Raw genomic sequence first — 19,554 nt, 5'->3', positions numbered from 1 at the left:
CTTTTTGTTCTATTTTTTTCGGTTGTATAGTCAATAAAGTAGCAAATAAGTGAAGGGGGAAATATGCCAAGATCTCCAGAAGGCAGAACGGAAAAAGGAGGCCTCCCCACCTGTCTGAGTCTGTTGGTCTCTCCATCTAGGGATGCACCTGCATGGGTATGTATCTATATTTTGGCACAGATACAGATAGCGGAAATGAATCATACAGGTACAAGCAGCACTGCACAGATTTTTAGGCAGCAAGAACCCACTCCTCCTGGAGTGAGTACGCATGATCTGTGTAGTAAGTGGTAAAATGTCCTATGCCTTTTGACCCTTTTGCTGTTATTCTTTTGTTAGTCCCTTTCCTTCTCCCTGGATACGCCCAGTGTTCAGTGGAAGTTGTCCTTTCACGCAGCTTTCGGAAATGCTCAGGGATGGTGCATCCTGTTTTGATTCATGCTTGGTCTGTCTTCCTAATCTTATTCTGGCATCTCTGACAGGGAGGTGCTGTCTTCATCACCTTCCCCAAACCTGTCACTGGCATAGTTTGCAAGAGTTTCAGTTCTGCCTTCTGAGGCTGGGATGGGTGATAAGGGAATGCTCAGTGTCATCTTAGTTTCCCATGCTTCTACAACTGACCCTCCGCTTCGGGCCTCCAGGGCAGTGCTGCCAACCAGGGAAAGCTTAAGCACTGCAGCACAGAGTATCTGGCCTAAATAGTCTGTGCAGTTACCCAGACACATTTGACATGGATGCACAGCCAATGTGTGGAAGCATCAAATGGTTAAAGATGCATCTAAATTAGCACAAGGATCACACTACAAAGAAATCCCCAGTTTTGAGAGAATTCTGATTTTGTGTTGGAGGACAAGGACAAACTCTAAAGCTAGGGTTTTAGTCTAGCAAATAAGAGTCTCATGACTGCTAGTGTTTAAGTGGACATCTCTGAAGCCCTCCTCGCATTCCAGTCTCCTTTGAAGTCTTTGCCAGGAATACAAGGACCACTGGAAAACACGCAGCATATTTAATCACAAAACTGAATTACAGTCAACCTGAAATATGATGAGCAATGCACTGCTTACCAGGCAGAACAAAGAGATATTTATCTTTCTGTCTATCTGCTTAAATCTCTTTGTTGATGCCACTCAGCTGATTCATTATGCCAAGAACATACATTGCTACAGTTTGGAGATAAAGCTGCTCTGCTAGATTAACCCTATAGCACCTAGAGGAGTGAAAGGAATAAGAAAGTCTCTAGCTTCCCCACTCTCCTCTAGAGACTGCCTCTTGGGAATAAGACACACAAGATACCTCCTAAAGCAAAGGGAAAACAGCTATTGTATTCAGTCATCGAGAGGCCATTTTTTCACTAGAGATAAGGATGAGGATTCCCTACAGAAGTAAAATGAATCATCCCCATGGAGAAACCTAGGCACCCGTCAAGTGCTGGGATGAATTCCGACCTAGTGGGCTCTACAGTTCCAGCAAGAAGCTGTTATTAGCTTAACTCTTGTTGGAAGCCAGAAGACTACTCTAATTGTGCCCTGTAAACTTCACAGGGTCCAGGCATTTATTTAAGCATTTAGGATAGATGAACAACACTGGCACAGAAGTAGAGAACACTTAAAGGATTTGCTAGCAACCACCAGTGCCATGTTTTGCTCCTAGACCAGGAATCAGCCACAGGCTTAGCTTCAGTACAAAAAAGAATATTCTTTCTACTCCAAAGCAGTTGTTTTAGTTCCAGGTGTTGTCCAATTCAGTGACAGTCTTACAAACTGTATTATGACATGGTGATTCTTCTCTAATTTGCCTGTGTTACATTGTTCACATATGAAAGTTAAGAAAAAAAAAAGCAACAAGCCAACCCTTTCGAAACTTTTGAACTAAGCCCAGAAGCAAACTGATTTTCAAAAAACATTTCCTCTTTCTCCTTTATTTTTTGGATTCACAGCATCTTCTGGTTGGAACTCAGAGCTGGCAATCCACAAAAGAATATTTTTTGCACAAAATTTCCAGCTTGATTTTTCTGACCAAAGTGGTTTGAAAGAGTTCAAATAAGGATCCTAGAATTTGGAAGACTTCCTCAAATGCAGCCACTGAATTTTCAGGAGCCAGATCATCACTGGAGGCACAAACACTGCCCATGCCAAGACAAAGGCAGTAAGCAGTCACTATTAAGGATGTCAGAGAATAATGCAGCTCCTCGACACTTTGGTTCCATTATACCCTCCCTGAGGAGCAAAATAGTGGGAAGCTGCCATGCCCCTGAAGTTGAAACCAACCGTTTTCTCTGGAGCACTGAGTTACTTTCAGTTTGGGGTAGGTCTGTGAATGAAAGGGCAGTCTTGGGGAAGGTAATATAAAGGACATTCAAAGAATATCCCCCCCCTCCACCACCCCGCACCCCCCCCCAACCCCAAGTGTCTCTTCTCAAAGAGTTAAACTTAAAAATATAGATTCAAGGCTATTAGCTTCTAAAATTCAGGAAAAAGGATAGATACAGAACTTGGTTTAGATGATTATGAAAGGAATGATTTGCAAAATTCAACTCTGATCACAAACACCCTACAGGTTGTGATGGCAGATTTGGGACCAGGCTGAAAGTGGAGTTTGAATCCCAAAGTGGGTAATGAAGTCATAAACTGATCGTGAGAAATGCGTACCTGGCAAAATATTAGGCAAGTCACAAACATCTTGCTGTTGGCTTCGGGAACTGACATGGTTTAAGCATAGGGCTATTTTGACACAAGATCAAAGACCTGCATCAGTGGATGTGTTGCAAAGCACTATGAATTCAGCCATAGAGGGTGCAGACCCTTTCAGAAGCCATAATCTGCTTATGTGCTAGAACATTGCTTTCTGTTCCTCGCAGTTACTTGCCCCTCCTTGATGCCAGCATAAAAGGAAAAGAGTGACACTGATTATTTTATCCTGCCGTCCACAAGACATAATCCTTATGCTTTGATAAAAAAAAGACAAAAAACAAAAAAAACCAAAACCACAACAGAATGTGTGAAAGGTTAAATAAAGGTTACTTGACGGAAGATGAGGAGGAAAGAGCGCTAAATGAGAGAAGACAAAAGAAGGAAGGAAGAGTTATAGAAAAAGAGGGGAAAGGCCAACAGCAATAACTGCTGTTAACACACAGAATTGTCTTGATGAAATAAGCATGATCACAGGGTCACCACAACCTGTCTTTTTAAATTGCTCATTACAATTTCACTAGGCAAGCATTGCAACAAGGGCCCTGCCCATTTCCCTAGCCCTTTCCTTCAATATCCGCTGAGCAAATGCCTTAGAGATCAGCTCTAGCTAATTTCCTTAAAGACATGCAAGCTGCTAATTCTGGGAAGTACAGATAGTCAGGAATAACAAATACAACCGAAATTAGATTAAAATAACCTGCTGATAAACAAATTACTCGCCAAAAATAAATATTGGATTAAGCACTGGTGGGAGCGGGGATCCCTATAATAACATCGCCATCGTGTGGCTTGAGGTGCCGAGCAGCAGTGTCCAGTTTGGCCATCACACTGCCTTTAGCCTGCGAACTCCCACGTATCCACTTGCCTGCACTTATATATCAGGTATCCAAGTTTTTTTTCCCCACTCCCACAAAACAGGGAATGGCTTGCCTTTTCTATCTTGGGGGTGGTGGTGGGGGTGAGTTCACTAAAAGCAATAGAGCCTCTGTCTAAGAGAGACATGGAGGGCAGCCCTCACCTTCCACCACTGCTCAAACTGGCTCCAGCTGGGGTATGCCCCCTCCCCACCAGACCTCTTGCAGGCAAAGGAGGGCTTAGCAATGAGGTCCTCAGGCCTTAAGACAGAACTTGAGCAAGATACAAAGACACACATACAGAGGAGAACAAGAACAAAGCTGAAAAAAGTAGCAGGTGTACCCTGGGACAGAGAGAAGAGACTCTGGGAAGGATGCCATGCCTCATCTCACCTCCTTTTATCTAAATCTACCAGTATCTACTCTCTCATCCCCACCCTGGGCTGTAGTAAACATCTAGAAATTGAAGAAGGAAGGATGGACAGGTATAACCGGAAAGCTTAATTGTAAGATCCAAGAGAAGAGTAAAAAATTCCTGATGCTCTCATGGCACTTTGGCACCATTATAGATATTTACCAAGCAACATGTTCAGCTGTATAATAATGCAGTTCAGTCAGAGGAAGTTAACAGTGTGGTGGAAAGACAACAGATATAAAAAAAAAACAAAACAGCAAGGCAATGGAGGATAGACTTGCTACAAGCTGTTTGCTGAGTGCTTGTAGGCATGGCAGGTAAAGAACAGTAACTGGGAGAGTAGCATGCAAGAATCAGTAAAGTCCGATGGGATGCTTGGAAAGAACATAAGAAGGCAGGAGAAACTGGCTGATGGTCAGGCAAGAAACCTCTTCACTACATCAGCAATCCAAGCTTACACTGATAGAAAGATGCAGCACTGTCATTAAAAGGGACCTGAACTTCTATTCCTCCATTATTTATCAATCCTATGACTGTCACTGATTGCCACTATGTGCAGAAGAACAGGACAACCAAAGCTGCTCTCGTCTTGCACTGGGTTTCCAAGCATTTCTTTGCTGTTGTGGATGAAGCACAAGTTTGTAGTGTTCCATCAGTTATTTATTTGGACAAGCCTATACTTCCCCTCTGAAAACAACAGTAACAATTTCCCAGGTACATCTGGAGCAGTAATTTTTTCTTACTCTGATGCCTTCTTTCTTGGCAGATCTTGCTTCTTGCCATTATGCACCTGTTAAGTGGGCATTTAGCATCAGCTTCTGTTAGGAAAGAGACAGAGGCCAAACAGTTTCTAGCCAGCCCGTGGCTCTGCAGGTGGATGAAGTCTCAAGTAGAGTTTAAGGAAGCCTGAGGAGCTGAAGATGGATGTTTCCAAAATCCATCAGGGAAACACACTGCCATCTGCCTGCTCCCTTTAAAACTACTGTATGTTTTCCCGTTGCAGCTCGCAAGGGAACTGCCAAAAGGAAGAGGGACGCTTTCCCTCCAGCACAGCTCGGTGTATAACCGTGACCCTCATGATTACTTTGGGCTGAAGCACTCAAGGATGACAGCCCTACAGGGACATCCTCAAGAATGGGTGCCACCTGGTCCTGTTTTATAGCCTTCACCCCCAGCAAAACTGGATCTCACCACCATTTCCGAGCAAGTCTCCAAAGCAGCTCGCAATAATCAGTCCAGCGATTCAGCACCGACTGTAGCACGTTCCAGGATTCCTGCCTCCCATTTAGTTTGTTTCCCATCTAAAACATGCTAAAAGGCTTCTGGATGCTTTCCCATGTACAGTTTTACCCCTTGTTTTCATAAACGATTTTCAAGTGCTATAGTATTCACCCGATTTGATTTTTAACTTTCCAAGGACCCCTGCACCATTCAAAAGCACCGAGGTCGTGGGCATAAATAAGTTAACTGTGACAAACAAAGCTGTCCTGACACAACCATGAAAAAGAATTCAGCTTTTTTCCAGACATGGTGAATTTATCTCTGGAAGAACCAGAGCTGTTTTTCACATCTCCTAACCCACACCTCCCAAAAGGCACGGCCTGCTCATTTGTATGCAGCTACCAGAGCAGTCTGCTCCAGAAGCCTGGAGCTTCTTGTGTCCTGAGCCACAGGACAAAGAGAAAACTAAGAGACATTCTTGACTACTCTGCATCAAACTGCAGAAAACAGTCCAAGCTGACTTGTGGGCCATGGTGCTCCATTTGGTTTCACAGTATTAGCACCATTTCCCAAGTCCCAGTTCAGCACCTTAAAAGAACATCAGCTGAAAACAGACCATGTGTTTTCCTAAAAATCACTTTTCCATTAAACAGTAACTGGTGTTGCTGCAATAATGTTGTTTGATTGTGAATGATAAAGGACAAGAGGACACATAACAGCAAACTGGGAAGGGTGTCTCCAAACCAAGGGATGTCTCTCCCAGGCAATGCCTTTGTTTGCAAGGGTCAACAGCACAAATGAACATCAGAACCCTAATCTGTACAGCACAGTGATTAACCAGAGTGAGTTTATGGACTGTTGTGCTTGATGAACTAAATTCTTGTTGGAGTTCATTTTTTTTTTTGTACCTTCTGTGAAAGCACCTGAAACAACCAACCAGAATGATCGGTATGTTCTTTGGGTACTGGAAAACTTCTATGTACCACCAAAAGCACAAAAAGCTTAAAAGGAAAAAAAAACAAAAACACACAACTAAGATAGACTCACTGAGAAGAGTCACACAAAAAATTTCTAAGAGTAAATGGCTTTAAAAAATTACCTCACTCCAGGAGAAAAAGGGATGGGAGAATTTGGAGCTGAATTTTAGATTCTCTAGATCATTGTCAGCTTCCCCCCCCAGCTTTTACAACATGTGTTTGCCACTCCTCAGGAGACTACATTTCACAGCTTCCCCTGGTAATTAGTCCTCCACTTCTATATGCTGTTCTCATCTCTAGACCCAGAACAAGCCTTCAAGTAGAAAACTTAGCCTATAAATATCTTGGGACAACAGAATTTCACTTCCCATTCACAGTACTTACCATAAAGCAGGAGTGCAGGAGAAAAGCTCAAGCTGCCTGACGAGCTTTCAGCTCTTACTCCACTTTTCCAGCCTTCTCTGTAAATTTCTTTCTACTCAGAAGGCTAATTTTGCCTTTGTATCGCAAGCAGTTGTGGAATAGCCCCACAACTCCCTATTAAGATTTAGCACCCAAACCAGAAGGTTTTCCCTTGTTGCAATAATGTGACCTTTAAATCTAGGCAGCAAGGTTAATACTGAGGCATTATTTCAGAATTCATCACTTGAACTGATGCAACTCAGACACGATCACATTGCAGCATGCTCATTTAAGCACTGCTTCCAGGGCTACAGTTTTTCAAATGCATTTATTCCTAATACTGTGAAAAGGAGAAGGGGGAGGGGAAGAAAAGGGGGGAGAGAGAGAGAAGGACAATACACCATTGTGATTTATCGTATAGTAGATTGTCTGCAATAGTAGAGTGCTCTTTCTTAATCAAAGCTTTATTAAATTCTGGTAATAAAAACCTAAGTGTTTTCAGATGGGATAAAGGCAAAGAAAAGAGTAGCACGTTCATTTCAGGAACAGTCACACCAGCTGTGTGTGACTGAGAATCCATGTTAAGGTCTTGAACACCCCTAGCCAGGTGGTGCAAGCGTTAAGCACAGCCTGCCATAGCAGGGTTGTACCCTGGCAATCGCTGGGGCTCAGCCCTGTCTACGCATTATCAGACCTGACAAGCTTGCAAGGGAGAATAATGTCATTTCTTCTGGACTACAGAGGTTTTCCAAGCCTTTGCCAACAGCATCATTGCTACCAGTACATAGTACAACAGCACCACAGGACAGACAGGTCCTAGGCACCACTCTCCAGTGGTGCTGGAACAGAGCAATAAGCGTTGGGCGCTTATTGAAGAGATTCCCTGTTTCTTCCACTGTACCAAGCCCCAGGCCAACTACTGTTCCTTAAATACTCAAAATAAGGGTCTAGTCTGGCTCCCTCAGCAGCTTGCTGCCTGGGACCTAGAGCACTGTCTCCCATAGATCTGGGTGTCCAGACCCATGGGGACTCCAAGAATAATAGCTAGACATACGGGACTATAGCTAGACATACGGGACTATAGCTAGACATACGGGACTATAGCTAGACATACGGGACTATAGCTAGACATACGGGACTATAGCTAGACATACGGGACTATAGCTAGACATACGGGACTATAGCTAGACATACGGGACTATAGCTAGACATACGGGACTATAGCTAGACATACGGGACTATAGCTAGACATACGGGACTATAGCTAGACATACGGGACTATAGCTAGACATACGGGACTATAGCTAGACATACGGGACATACTGCGTTACTGCCTCTCTTTTCTAAGCAGTGCTCTTGGGGACTGAGGGAAGAGGGGACACCAAGGGAAAATGAAGTTCAACAGGATCATTCTGTCCAGCAGCACAGCACAGAAAGGAAAGTCAGAAAGAATATGAAGAAGAAAAAAAAAAGCTTACTTGATTTCAGCAAAGCTGCCAGAGCCTCAACGGCTGCCCTGGGGAAAGAAGAGAGATGGAGAAATAATGTCAATTTCTTGGATAATTTTTGTAACCTTCATCTTCACAGTCTTCTGGGCCAGGCTTCGCAGCTGGTCTAAACTGACAGCTTATGATGGACTTTGACAGAACCGCAATGTTTTACACCAGCGGAGGATCCAGTCTCTGTAGCTGACTCAGTTAATTTTAAGAGACCATTAGCCCTCTAGCTTTAGTCTTATACTAATTTGCAGTGACCATTAAATTTAAAGCAACACCCACATATCCAAAGTAATGAAGCAAGTCTTTAAACTGTTGCCCCAGAGCTCTTTCTTTGTATCAGAGGCTTAAGCACATGCCCGTTCCAGACACCAGTCTTTCTATGTACATCAGTAGATGATAACTTCTGCATCAAGCTGGGACATCCACATGAGCATTTCCAGCCAAATTCCACTCCCTTCTCTATTTTGCCCAAAACAAGATTCACCCCCATCCTCACTCCTACCAGCTTTAACAGAAAGGAAAGTTTGTTTGTTTTTTAATTACAACAACATCTTGTCATTACAGTGGCATGTAGCAGTCCCCACTCAGGTCAGGACTTGTAAGAAAGATACTAACACTGCAATAAGGCCACTTGCCTCATAGAGCTTGGAGAATAAGGAGGTAGAGGGGAGAGATTCACAGATTTCTGTTGACCTTCTGTATCATTTCAATGTGCAGGTAAGCAACTCAACCTGCCCGAGCCGGCATAGCACTCGTTTGAATGGGAGCTGGTCACCAACATTTCTAGCTTGAAAAGCTGAATTGAGACATCCTTGCTCCCCACCATCTGGAGGCAGGTTTCTTCCTCATGTGGTATAATCTCCATCCCACTAGCCCCACAGAAAATTTTCTTTTCCAGTCATGTTCTGCTGGAGCAAGAAGATCCATGTTCTAACCTGGCTTACTGCTGTGAAGTTTCGAGTGCCCACAGTTGATTAAGTAAATACAGCTCCAAAACCCGCCATGCCCAAGGATTCCTTAAAATGTAATCTCCTTATAAACCAATCCCCAAATAAAATCATATTAACTTCCATACTGAGCCAGTCATCATCCTGCAGCAAGAAATAAATATTTTTTTGTCATCAAGCTGCTGTTCATTGTGTGTCCTAACAGAAGCTGAGACTAAGATAGATTCAAGAGCTGGTTCTTGGTGATGTTGGGTCAACATCCCTATCTACTGTCACTCTTTCATAATGAATCTGTTGGAGTTCAATAACAGCATTACAAACAAACTGCAAAAGAAATGCACACAAATGCAGACAGAACAGGAAATCAGTAGCTAAAAATCTCACCAGTGGAAGCACAGTCATGCTCTCATTGCTTCTTTAACTCCACCTAAACAGCAATCATTCAGCTAGTGGGAGGAATACTGCCATCTACCAGCTATTTGGCATGCTCAGAAAAGGGATATACTACAGCCACTGGGCACTGAGTCTTTTCCCAAGTTCGGGACAAAGTGACTCTAAGCAAGTTGAAATTCCATCCAGAGCATCTCACAAACCTCATGCTCAAGTGCGTATCCTGTAAAGGAGACTACGTAACATACCTACGTTTGCAGGCTTAAGGTGATGTCTCATTCACATGCCACAACAGCACAACAACGAAGGGCTAGAGTATTTCTTGCTCCAAGCAGCAGATTTAAGGATTTCCCATAGGCATTTTCTTCATTTTGGGGGGGGGCTTATGACCATTGCAGAGTTTCAGTAAGCTACGTCACTGTTATGGTGTCAACACTGCCAGCAAACCTCCCATCAACCAAGCAATCAGAAAATCTGGATTCTCCAATACTTCTTTTGGGGTCTGTAAACCACACCGTATACACGGAGAACTTCATTCACCCTCAGAGGACCTCAGGCCTATGTTCCTAGATAGTGTAATCTCCTATTTACCCCAGAAGGCCTAAACTCCCCCCAGCCACACCCCAGCAGATCCTTCAACAGCCTTAACCACCCCAGTCACTTTTCTTCTCCAGGCTTGGAGGGAACTGGTCTGCTCTTTGTGCTTTTGGTGTGACCTGGTAGAACAGGTTTGCAATCACTGTGCTTGTAAAGCTGAGAAACTCAAGACTATCATAGACATGTAAGTAAATCCACCCAGATGGTACTTGTGGGATGGAAAGCGTCCTGAAAAAAAATAAAATAAAGGTGGTATAACCCAGATCCCAGCACCACCACTTAGCAGACTCAGAAATTTTCACAATCACCACCTACTTCTGAAGCAACATTACAGACCTGCAGCTGTAGCCAGCTGGATTCCCCACATCCCAGGCTAATAGCCTGGGCACATCCTCATCTCAGGCCATGCCTGTACTGCAATAAAATAAAGTGGAACCAAACTAGTACATTTCAATCTCTTCAAGTACTACAATTCATCACGAGGGTTTTGGCATCGGCAATATTCTGCGTTCTGTGTGTCTTAGAGAATGTACTCTACAGTTTGTCATAAGCAGGTACAAACCCGGTAGACTGACCTCAATAGTATGTATAGCTTTAGAAGAAATTTTGAATGAGGAAAAAAAGTTAAAAACATGAAGGTAAACTGCAAATCAGATAAAATAGTTCTCAGGGATAAAAAGGACTTACTAAGAGTAGACCAAGCCAGCCTGGCTTGATATCTTTCTTTCATAAGATAACGGATTTTTCTAGACAAGGGAAGTGTGGTAGATCTAATTTATCTGTACTTTAATAAAGCATTTGATATGGAAATTATTAGCCAAGCTGCAGAACATGGGGATTAGTGCAAGAATTGCAACACGGCTAAGGAACTGGTTAGAGAGACAATGACAGGAGTTGTGCCAGAAGAGGAATTATTAGTCTGAAGGGAAGTTGTGTGTGGAAGTCCTCAAGGATGTTTTGAGACTGATCTTATTTTATCTTTTCATTAATGACCTTGGCACAAAAAGTCAGAGTATACTAACAAAATCTGCTGACCGTGTGAGGTCAGGAGCTACTGCCAGTAGTGGAGAGTTCGGAATATCTTTTCGAAGTAACAGGATGTTCTTGAGTTCTGAAGCGACAGAAGTGTGATGAAATGTAATAGTCAAAGTGCAAGGTTACGCATTTAGGGTTTAATAAGAATTGCTGTTATGAGCAGGGGCTCATAATTTGGAAATGAGTAGAAGGACATGCTGGATATATGAGCCCATTAGAGGCTGAAGACAAGCATGACCCAGCAGGGTGACAAAACTGTGAAAAGGACAGATCAGGTCTCAGGAAAGCCACTGCCAGTGGAGAAGGGAAAGCATGAATGTTTTCAGACAAGGCTTCACCTGAAAAGCTGTGTGCAGTACTTAGAAGGAACCATGCAGGAAAGTGCTAAGGAAATCATTATGGTAATGGAGACGCATCTCATGAGGAGTCTTAAAGATCACAGTTTTGTCACCTTAGCAAAATGATGGTTAAGAGGTGACTTGATCGTTCTCCATAGACACACTAGGTGGGGGAGAAGTAAACATTGAGGAAGGCAGAGAGATACTTAAGCTAAAGAACAAAGTTGGCACAAGGACAAATGGATATAAAATGGCCATGAATAAATTTCAACTGGAAATTAAAAGGATGGGTTTTAAGCACTGGAAAATGAAGCTCTGAAACATCCTCTTGGCAGCGATGGGACGAACAACCTAATGACTTTGAAAAGGGAGCCTGAATTGCTTATAATGGGACTGTTACAGCCCCACTTGCCAACAAGGAAAGGGTCTGAAAAAAGTGACCCTGGAATGACTGTAGTCCTATATCCCTACATTTTAATCATAGGTAAAAATGGAAGTGAAATGAGAAACAGGCATTCTAAGCACAAAGTTAATTAGCCAGGCCAGAACAGAGCAGCTGCACCAGCTAAGCTGAGGGTCCAAATAGTCTAGTATCCTGTGGCCAACAGTGGCCAAGGGAGGAGTATAAGACCGCAGCAAACACAGTGCTAGAACTTCCAGAACAGACTCAGACTCCAGCAGTTTGCAGTCCAGAGATTTCATAAGCTAGCAATAGGGCCTTTGGGAGGCCTTCTGGCTCTTAGCTTATTTTACTTCCATGTATTTGCCTAACCACTTCTGAACTTTGCAAACTCTTAGCATCCACAATTATCCTGGGAAAGGACTTCACACCTACACTGTGTAAAGTATTATCTAACTGCATTTGTTTTAAGTGTGGACTTTAAATCAGCATTGTAATTTACACTTTAAGTCAGCTGTCAGCAAGTATCCCCAGAATATTACTTATCTTTGATGCTGAACAAATTCAAACATACAAAACACCCTATGGGAAACAAAAGAAGCCATAGAAGAGAATGAAGAATGGACTTTCACCAAAAACAGCAGCAAGCCGATGGATGCATCAATAGGCTTACAGCAAGCCAGGCAAATGGTGTTTGCAATATCGACACCTCTTAATGCCATATGGCAAACCAACAGCATATTTTCTGGCATCAGAAGATACGATGAGATGAGTAAGCTTGGGACAGGAAGGCAGAAAGAAAGGAGGTAATAAATTGTGCATGAGAGCAAAGGGGTGGGGGGGAGCAGGGAGATGGGAACAGGAGGAAAAGTTTAAGAGCACAAGAAATATGACTTGATGAGCCATATGCTAGACCAGAGAATTTGATAGTGTGCCCAGTGCAGAACTCTGCATTTGTCTGAAGGAATGGGGGGGGGGAGGGGAATAAAATCATTAAAAAACCTGCCAAACCTGTCCAGATGCCTTCCTCTGATTTTCTGTTCTTTGTGGTAATACGTTAGTAAAATCTTAGCTGTTTTGTCAATCCCAGTGTATCTCAAAGGAGACTCATTTATATGTTTCAAAAAAAAGGATGTATAAATAAAGTTGCCCTATCTTAAAAGGCATAATAAATGCTGCTCCATAATCAGAAAACATTCTAAACTCCCTGTAGTAGCAGTCGAGACAGCCACTCTGAAGAATGGAAATCTTTGAAGTGCTTCCAAGTCAGCAGCTTGGATATCAGGGCAGGAGTACAACTAGCAGACAAACACAACTTCCAGATCCTGTGCTTAGGAACCAGGAGCAACAACAAAGAAAAACTCTGCTTCCCAAGCCAAAGCACAATTGGATTAGCCAATAGAACTGGGCTGCTAAAAAGCCTAGACAAGAGTCTTATGCCTAGGTCACCCTGAGCTACCAGGACAGTGTTAGCTGGAAATCACTGCAGACAGAGGAGACTGAAAACCGGGATCGCTTAGGTTTTCCTTTTGCACTCTGATCTCGGCTCACACATTGTAGCACTGGGCAGTATGATGGACTCTTCTGTGCCTCTGTTTGTCTCTGGAATAGATGATTTATTCCTGTTCCACACCAGTATTAAAAAGAAAAAACACCCCTCACTACAGAAGAGATGCATGGTGGACTACATGAAAGGATTTTAAGACTCATAAGACACATTGACATTGGTACAGACCTGTTGAGGACCAGCTTTGACAGGGAACAGCAGAGAAGCTAAAGACTGAGCAAAGAAATGATCCAAAAAGGCTCTACAAATCAGCCCACAAGTAACCAAACCAGCTTTCCTTCTCCTGCAAGACTGTACCTTTCACATACTTAAACACAAAACATCCTCTTCAAATTATTGAATGAAAGCTAATGACTTGGTGCTTCATTAAATACCTCTTCAACTTGATGCCTGATCTAATTCCCAAAGGCAATCACACCTGGATAATAGAGATGTAAAGCACTATTTTTGTAGAAACGTAAGAAAAGGTTCTGCCCCTGCCTGGCAACACATATTGCTTCAGCTCATGTTCCTTCTTTCTGCCGTTCACCCTGCTGTTTCACAGTATACTCACTTGTTGTTGTCATGTTTATTTATATCACAAGCAGCATGGGGCAGGGACCATGCAATATATATTTGTACAGCATCGAGCACAATGGGAAGCCTGACCGAGGGCTCGAGGTATTACAGCTTACAGGCTTAAAGCCCCTAAGCTTCCATAGCCCTTGTCTCTGGGAGGAATTAAGTGCCCTTGAGTGCCTACATATTGTCTGCCTGCATTTTGCCTCCAACCCCTGGGACTCATACTTAACTCCTGGAGTTTATTCAGTCACAGAGCAACTCACTCAAAAGACAATTTCACATTTGACAACTGAGAGACATTTAGAAACAACATGTAGGCACCACGGCAATAGGTGCTTTATAAATCCTACCAGAAGGTAGATCTCATCCGAGACAGATGCCTTGAATAGTCATTTCCCTTGTGGCCCAGAAATACAGATCTTAAATATGCAGGCACTTGCAGAGTGTTTTGTTTTGTTTTAAAGGCTTAAAACCAGCCGCTTCACAAGTCTTGGAAATACGGGTGGGCAAAAGCTGCTTATGCTGCTGGCATTTTCACATCACTGCTGATCTAAGACTTACACAAAAACACCCATCAGCATGTCCACTTTAATTCCAGCTTGTTAGCTAGGCATTAAAACTTATGCTAAAGGCAAAGCCTGCTCGCAGTCTGCAATGTTCCAGACACTGCCAACAGGTGGAGTTTAGAGGTCCAGCTGTTGTGCACAGATGTGCTTTCAGTGTAATGCTGAAGGAAAGGGAATAAAAAAAAATATAAGTAATCACCCACTCCTTTTCTAATGGTTACTTCAATTCCAGTGACCAGATTTTTTTTTTTCCTGGAAAAGCACATGCTGCCTTTAATACAAATACACACCTTCTATGGAACTCTGTGATGCAATTCATTGTGCTGAATAGAATTAGTGAGCAAACAAAAAAAGTACAGAAGTTACATGCATGCTGAACAGTATTTCCTGCTCACCTTTAAAGATTTCTATAGGGGTTAACAGTTAGAAGGGGGTTGTGAGGGGAAAAAAAGCATGCACAGGCACCAAAGTCAATGCTAATAGCCAACAAGACTTAACAGCAAAGGAAATGATGATTCCCTGCTTTTTAACCCTACAACAGATCCAGGAATGAATTTTCTCTTATCTTGCACTTTGGTGAGCTGAAGTCAACGTGTTCTCCAAAAGACACACGCTGCCACTAACAGAGAAGTTTAGTTGTGATGCAGAAGCCCCAGTGAGGTCCTCTCTCGCGCTCATGGCTAATACAACAAACATATCTCAGTTCCCAGGTTCAGCTCAAAGCCTTTACTGTAGTATCTTCCAAACACCTCTGCCTGCCCTGGAGCCTGTTAGGTTAAATCAGTGGAAAGGTACAGCCTTCCAGCCTCTTTCATCTCTGCCTCCCAGAAAGAAGAGTCACTCCAGGGCTATCCTCCAGGCATCCTTAGAAGTATCCTCCCCCTCTTCTCATGTACAACAAGTACAGGAGAGACAACTGTATCCTAAAAACTCAACCTATTCTTTACAGCTCTAAATTAAATTAGCTCCAAAGTAGTAACAAAGGAGAACAAGGTACAGGAAATACACTTAAATCCTTGCCAAAGAAATGCCCAGGCATTTCTTGCAGCGCGGTGCAGAGCTGGCACTGCTTCCTCAGGCAGAAGCCATACCTCAGAAGATTTACCATTCCTGTCAGCTCCCTCTCTAGGGTCAGATGTCATCAATATGGCTGAGGCAGGCAGTGACAGCTTGTCATTCCCATCAAGACGAAGGGGCTGGAAGGATCACAATCAGACAGGATTCTTAACAGATTTATCACCCAGGCAGTTCCAGGCTGACAGTGTGAGAATCCAGCTCTCCCACCCAAGGGACACACGTAGACGGACTGAGAAAGGGGCTTGATGCTGTCCTTGGTTGATTAAGAGGAGCGAGGAGGATACTCATCAAGGCCGCGTCTGATAACAAGCACCAGCACAGCCCTACAAAACATCTCGTACACAATTAAAACATGTCAGCGAGTGGGGTTAAATCCCCCTCCTTTCCCCAGACAGCTGTCTTCCAATCCCAATTCGATTACTAGTAAGAAAGAGCCCACTGGTCTGTTGGCTCACTCCTTAGTTGTCAATTTATTTGGAGCTTATCCACTCACCGTAACCTGCAGCTTTTTCTCTGGAGAGGCCAGGGGTTGACAAGCACATAATGCTCATGGTGAGGTAGGTGCTCAGCACATGGGGGAGAGACCCAGACCCATTCTGCTCACTTCTGGATCATTCTGCCTTGAACTTTTCCGAATTCTGTGTATACCCAGAGCAAGAGCAGGGAGAGGGACACAGTCCCCACTCCTGGCAAACCCCTGCTTACTGCACAATGAAGCCGACAGGCACTGCTTGGTGACGTACCCGGGAACCCTAGGCTCAAATCTCAGCAGGGCAACTATGACTTCTGCCCTTAAGAGAAATTGAATTGCAGGTACTTTGCTACTGGGGAGTCTGATGGTGAACTATAACAGAGAAGCTAGAGCTTGGGGGTACCAGGACTTCACAATGCCAGAAAATGAGCCTGCACTTACACTATATTGCCTGCAAACAACTGCAAGATTTTTATTTTATGGATACTATCAGCTGCTGGCAGTGAGATATCCAAGGGCTGATTGTGTTGCCAACAGTCCAGGCAGTGAGGTATCCAACATGTCACTGCTAGCGCCCAGAGCTATTTGGGAGCACAAAGGGGAGGCTGGTTTCAAAGTAATCAGGGCTAAGAGCTGTAGTTCTCCTTGACTACTGGTTAGTACAAACCACCTCTAAGGCAGCAGTAATCTCAGGGTACAACATCGTTAAAAAGCACTGTGTAACAAAAGGTGCTCTTGAGCTGTAAAGCAGCAGTGTTTGAAATAACAGCCTTTACTGTGTGTAACTAGGCTGCTGCTGCCATGGATGGGAAATTTGAGCTTTCATTTCAGCCATTCTTGTAGTTTCACTGCTTAGGATTTTGATATTTGTTTTGTTTGGGCTTCTTGTTTGGTTGGTCTTTTTAACCAAAGAAATAAAGGTCTTTCAGGGAAACTGATTTTAAAAATGTGTACAATTTAAGAGACTTGAAAAGAATATGAAATACGAAGCTGAAGGAAACGCCATCTTCCTTGATCTCTACCAAGAAACAAGGTTGACTTGTGTGGCAGCCTTTTCTTTAAGAGAAAGTCAGATGCTTCAGAACAGAAGAAGGAATGACTGATATTGAACACAAGATGAAAAACTGTGTGTATTCTTTTTAATCTAACGATACTGTTTCCGAATTACAAGGCTCTAGAAATAGATCCATCAGTTTGATTTTATACGGCACTTCACTTTCCCCTCTGGTCCTATTCAGATGAAGCACATCCATAAAGTCCAGCCAAAGGAAACTTAAAGCTTAAAACCTCTAGGGAAGAGAGCTGGCTTGCAGACTGTCTTTGAATATGCCACAGCAAGAAGCTGTTTCATGCAAGCATAGCTACTGGAATCATTCTCCCCATGCTGCGTGACAAGATGCAACTTGGGTGGCTGTGAAGTGGCAATGACATCATAACATAACACTATTGCCCAACTCAGTTCTGCCTGTTGGTGGGTGTCCAGTTACAGCCTGCCTGTAGTACTAAGGCCGTGTTTGAATGTGCAAGTAGCTGTTTACACATCAGCTGCAGCACTGACAGCACCGTGTTACGTCCACATTTGCAGTAGGGAGCAAGTGGAAAAAGCTACTGATGTCAGTTAATCTTCTTGCATGCAACACTTTCCATTTATCAGTCTCCATGTCCCCCCCCAAGTAGGTAAGCATCATTTCCTTTGTTATGCACACAGGTTAGGCAGTTTCTATATATCGCTCTTACCTAAATCCCAAAGGATGGTGGTCAGAGTTAGAGCTGCCTGAAATGCTCACATGCAAGGGGAATTTCAACAAAATATATAGAAGAAAATATGCAGAAGCCATCACCAATTTCTCCTGTTTTACTGATACCACCACTTCTCATCTCTTCCAATGACTGTTCCGTCACATACATACTTAGCCCTTCAACCCTGAATTTACTGCTAATTGTGCACTTTACAGTTTGATGGTCATTAACTGATGCTGCTGAATATGAACATGCTTGGAAATACTGGAGTATTTGTTTGTAAGCTGTGTGTGTACACAATACTAAGCTTAATTGGTGCTATTAAGTCAGTCTTAAATTGAGAACAATGCATAAACATACTTGAGAAACACAAAGTAACGGATTCACATTTGGCATCTTGACCTGAATTTAAAAGGCATTTTTATGTCTAAACATGCAGCTAGCACTCAGCAGGATATTTGAAAGCCCCTTTGTATACTAAGGTCAGAAATACCTTTTAAGTATTCGAGTTAAGCCTTCAACCTGCCGAGAGGCTTTCTGTTACAATTACATTCCCTTTCATCTTCACACATCCAAATACCTCTGAAAATCCAGAGAATTATTCAGAAAACTTAGTCCTCATTGACCTAAGTCCCTCCAGTCAACACCAATAGCCAGTTTACAAGAAAATTTTCATATGCCAGTTTTACCCACTGCGTGTTGTTGAAACAGGACTGCAGAACACCTGTAGAACAGTGCTAGAAACATAGGACTGACTAGTTTTGCCACAGGCAAGTACAGTAAGCATGAACTCTTTGGGAAAAATAGATGTTGAAATTGCAGAGCAGGGAGGAAAGCTTATTAACTTGCCTGGATTTTCAATAAAGGTCTAGTAGAAAAAAAGAAGCCGTCCTGCTATTTGCCTCCCCCTGCCATTCTGCGGTTTGATTTGCTTGAGAGGTAGGAGGGGGAAATGGGGATACTGCTGTATTGTGTAGTATACACAGAGACACATCCCTGCAGGAAAAAGAGCCAAGGTGTGGAAACTGAACAGCTTTCACACTGCTCCGCAGCAGCTTTCTGGACATGAGATCCCCAAACTGTGATAGGAGAGGCAGAAGAGTCATCTGAGGACGTGCGGTCAGATTCACACTAAATAGGACGGATGCTGCAAGTGAGGATGCATCTTCTGCAGAAGCTGTCTGTGCAAGTAGGCTGAGACACCACCACAAAAGGCCACAGCCTCAAACACAGCAGCAGATGTACCACCACTCCAACACCTGCTGTCAATTTGTCCTTGTCCTGTCCTTACCTCTAGCTCAGGCAGGACAGAATGCCTTACTGCAGGGAGGGCAACCTTACAGGTTGAAACTCTCTGCAACCACAGTACCTCAAGATATTTAGTATGTCAAAGACCAACAATGGTCTAGATATGATGGCAATAGGAATGACATTGGAAGGGGTCCTACAAAAGAGAAGTGTGTTTAGTTTAGTAGTATGTTCAAGAGTCAGAGAGACTGTATTCTGCTAGCTCACCCATGTTGCCTTCCATATAGCACTTTGCCCAGATGATGGCTGAGATTCAATATGCAGGATGCATTGGAACTTTGGGAGGATGAGTGGAGAGACTGTACTACCAAGGACAGCCAAAGCACGGCCTCAGGTTTCATTCCCACATTTACACACAAGGAGATTTGAGAGCTGGCAGTATGCACTAGACTTCTATGCAACACAGGTCACTACAGCATCATGGAGCTTGCAAGCCTGGTTGAAAGCCAGCATCTAGCTGTTGCGGCCAATCCAGCCAACAGCAGAGTAAGGATTTTT

General features: G+C 43.3%; 1 protein-coding gene across 1 annotated transcript in view; it reads right to left on the bottom strand.

Annotated features, from left to right (window-relative positions):
- Nucleotides 1-19,554, bottom strand: part of AGBL1 (AGBL carboxypeptidase 1) — a 298,518-nt gene that overhangs the window by 243,091 nt on the left and 35,873 nt on the right. The window contains exon 6 of the mRNA XM_074600621.1: nt 8,038-8,075. Within this exon, the coding sequence (XP_074456722.1) occupies nt 8,038-8,075 (38 nt within the window). The remainder of the gene's footprint in view (nt 1-8,037; nt 8,076-19,554) is intronic.

Source organism: Larus michahellis, chromosome 9 (assembly GCF_964199755.1).
Source record: "Larus michahellis chromosome 9, bLarMic1.1, whole genome shotgun sequence".
Taxonomy (NCBI): domain Eukaryota; kingdom Metazoa; phylum Chordata; class Aves; order Charadriiformes; family Laridae; genus Larus; species Larus michahellis.
This window is presented reverse-complemented; position numbering and strand designations above follow the sequence as displayed.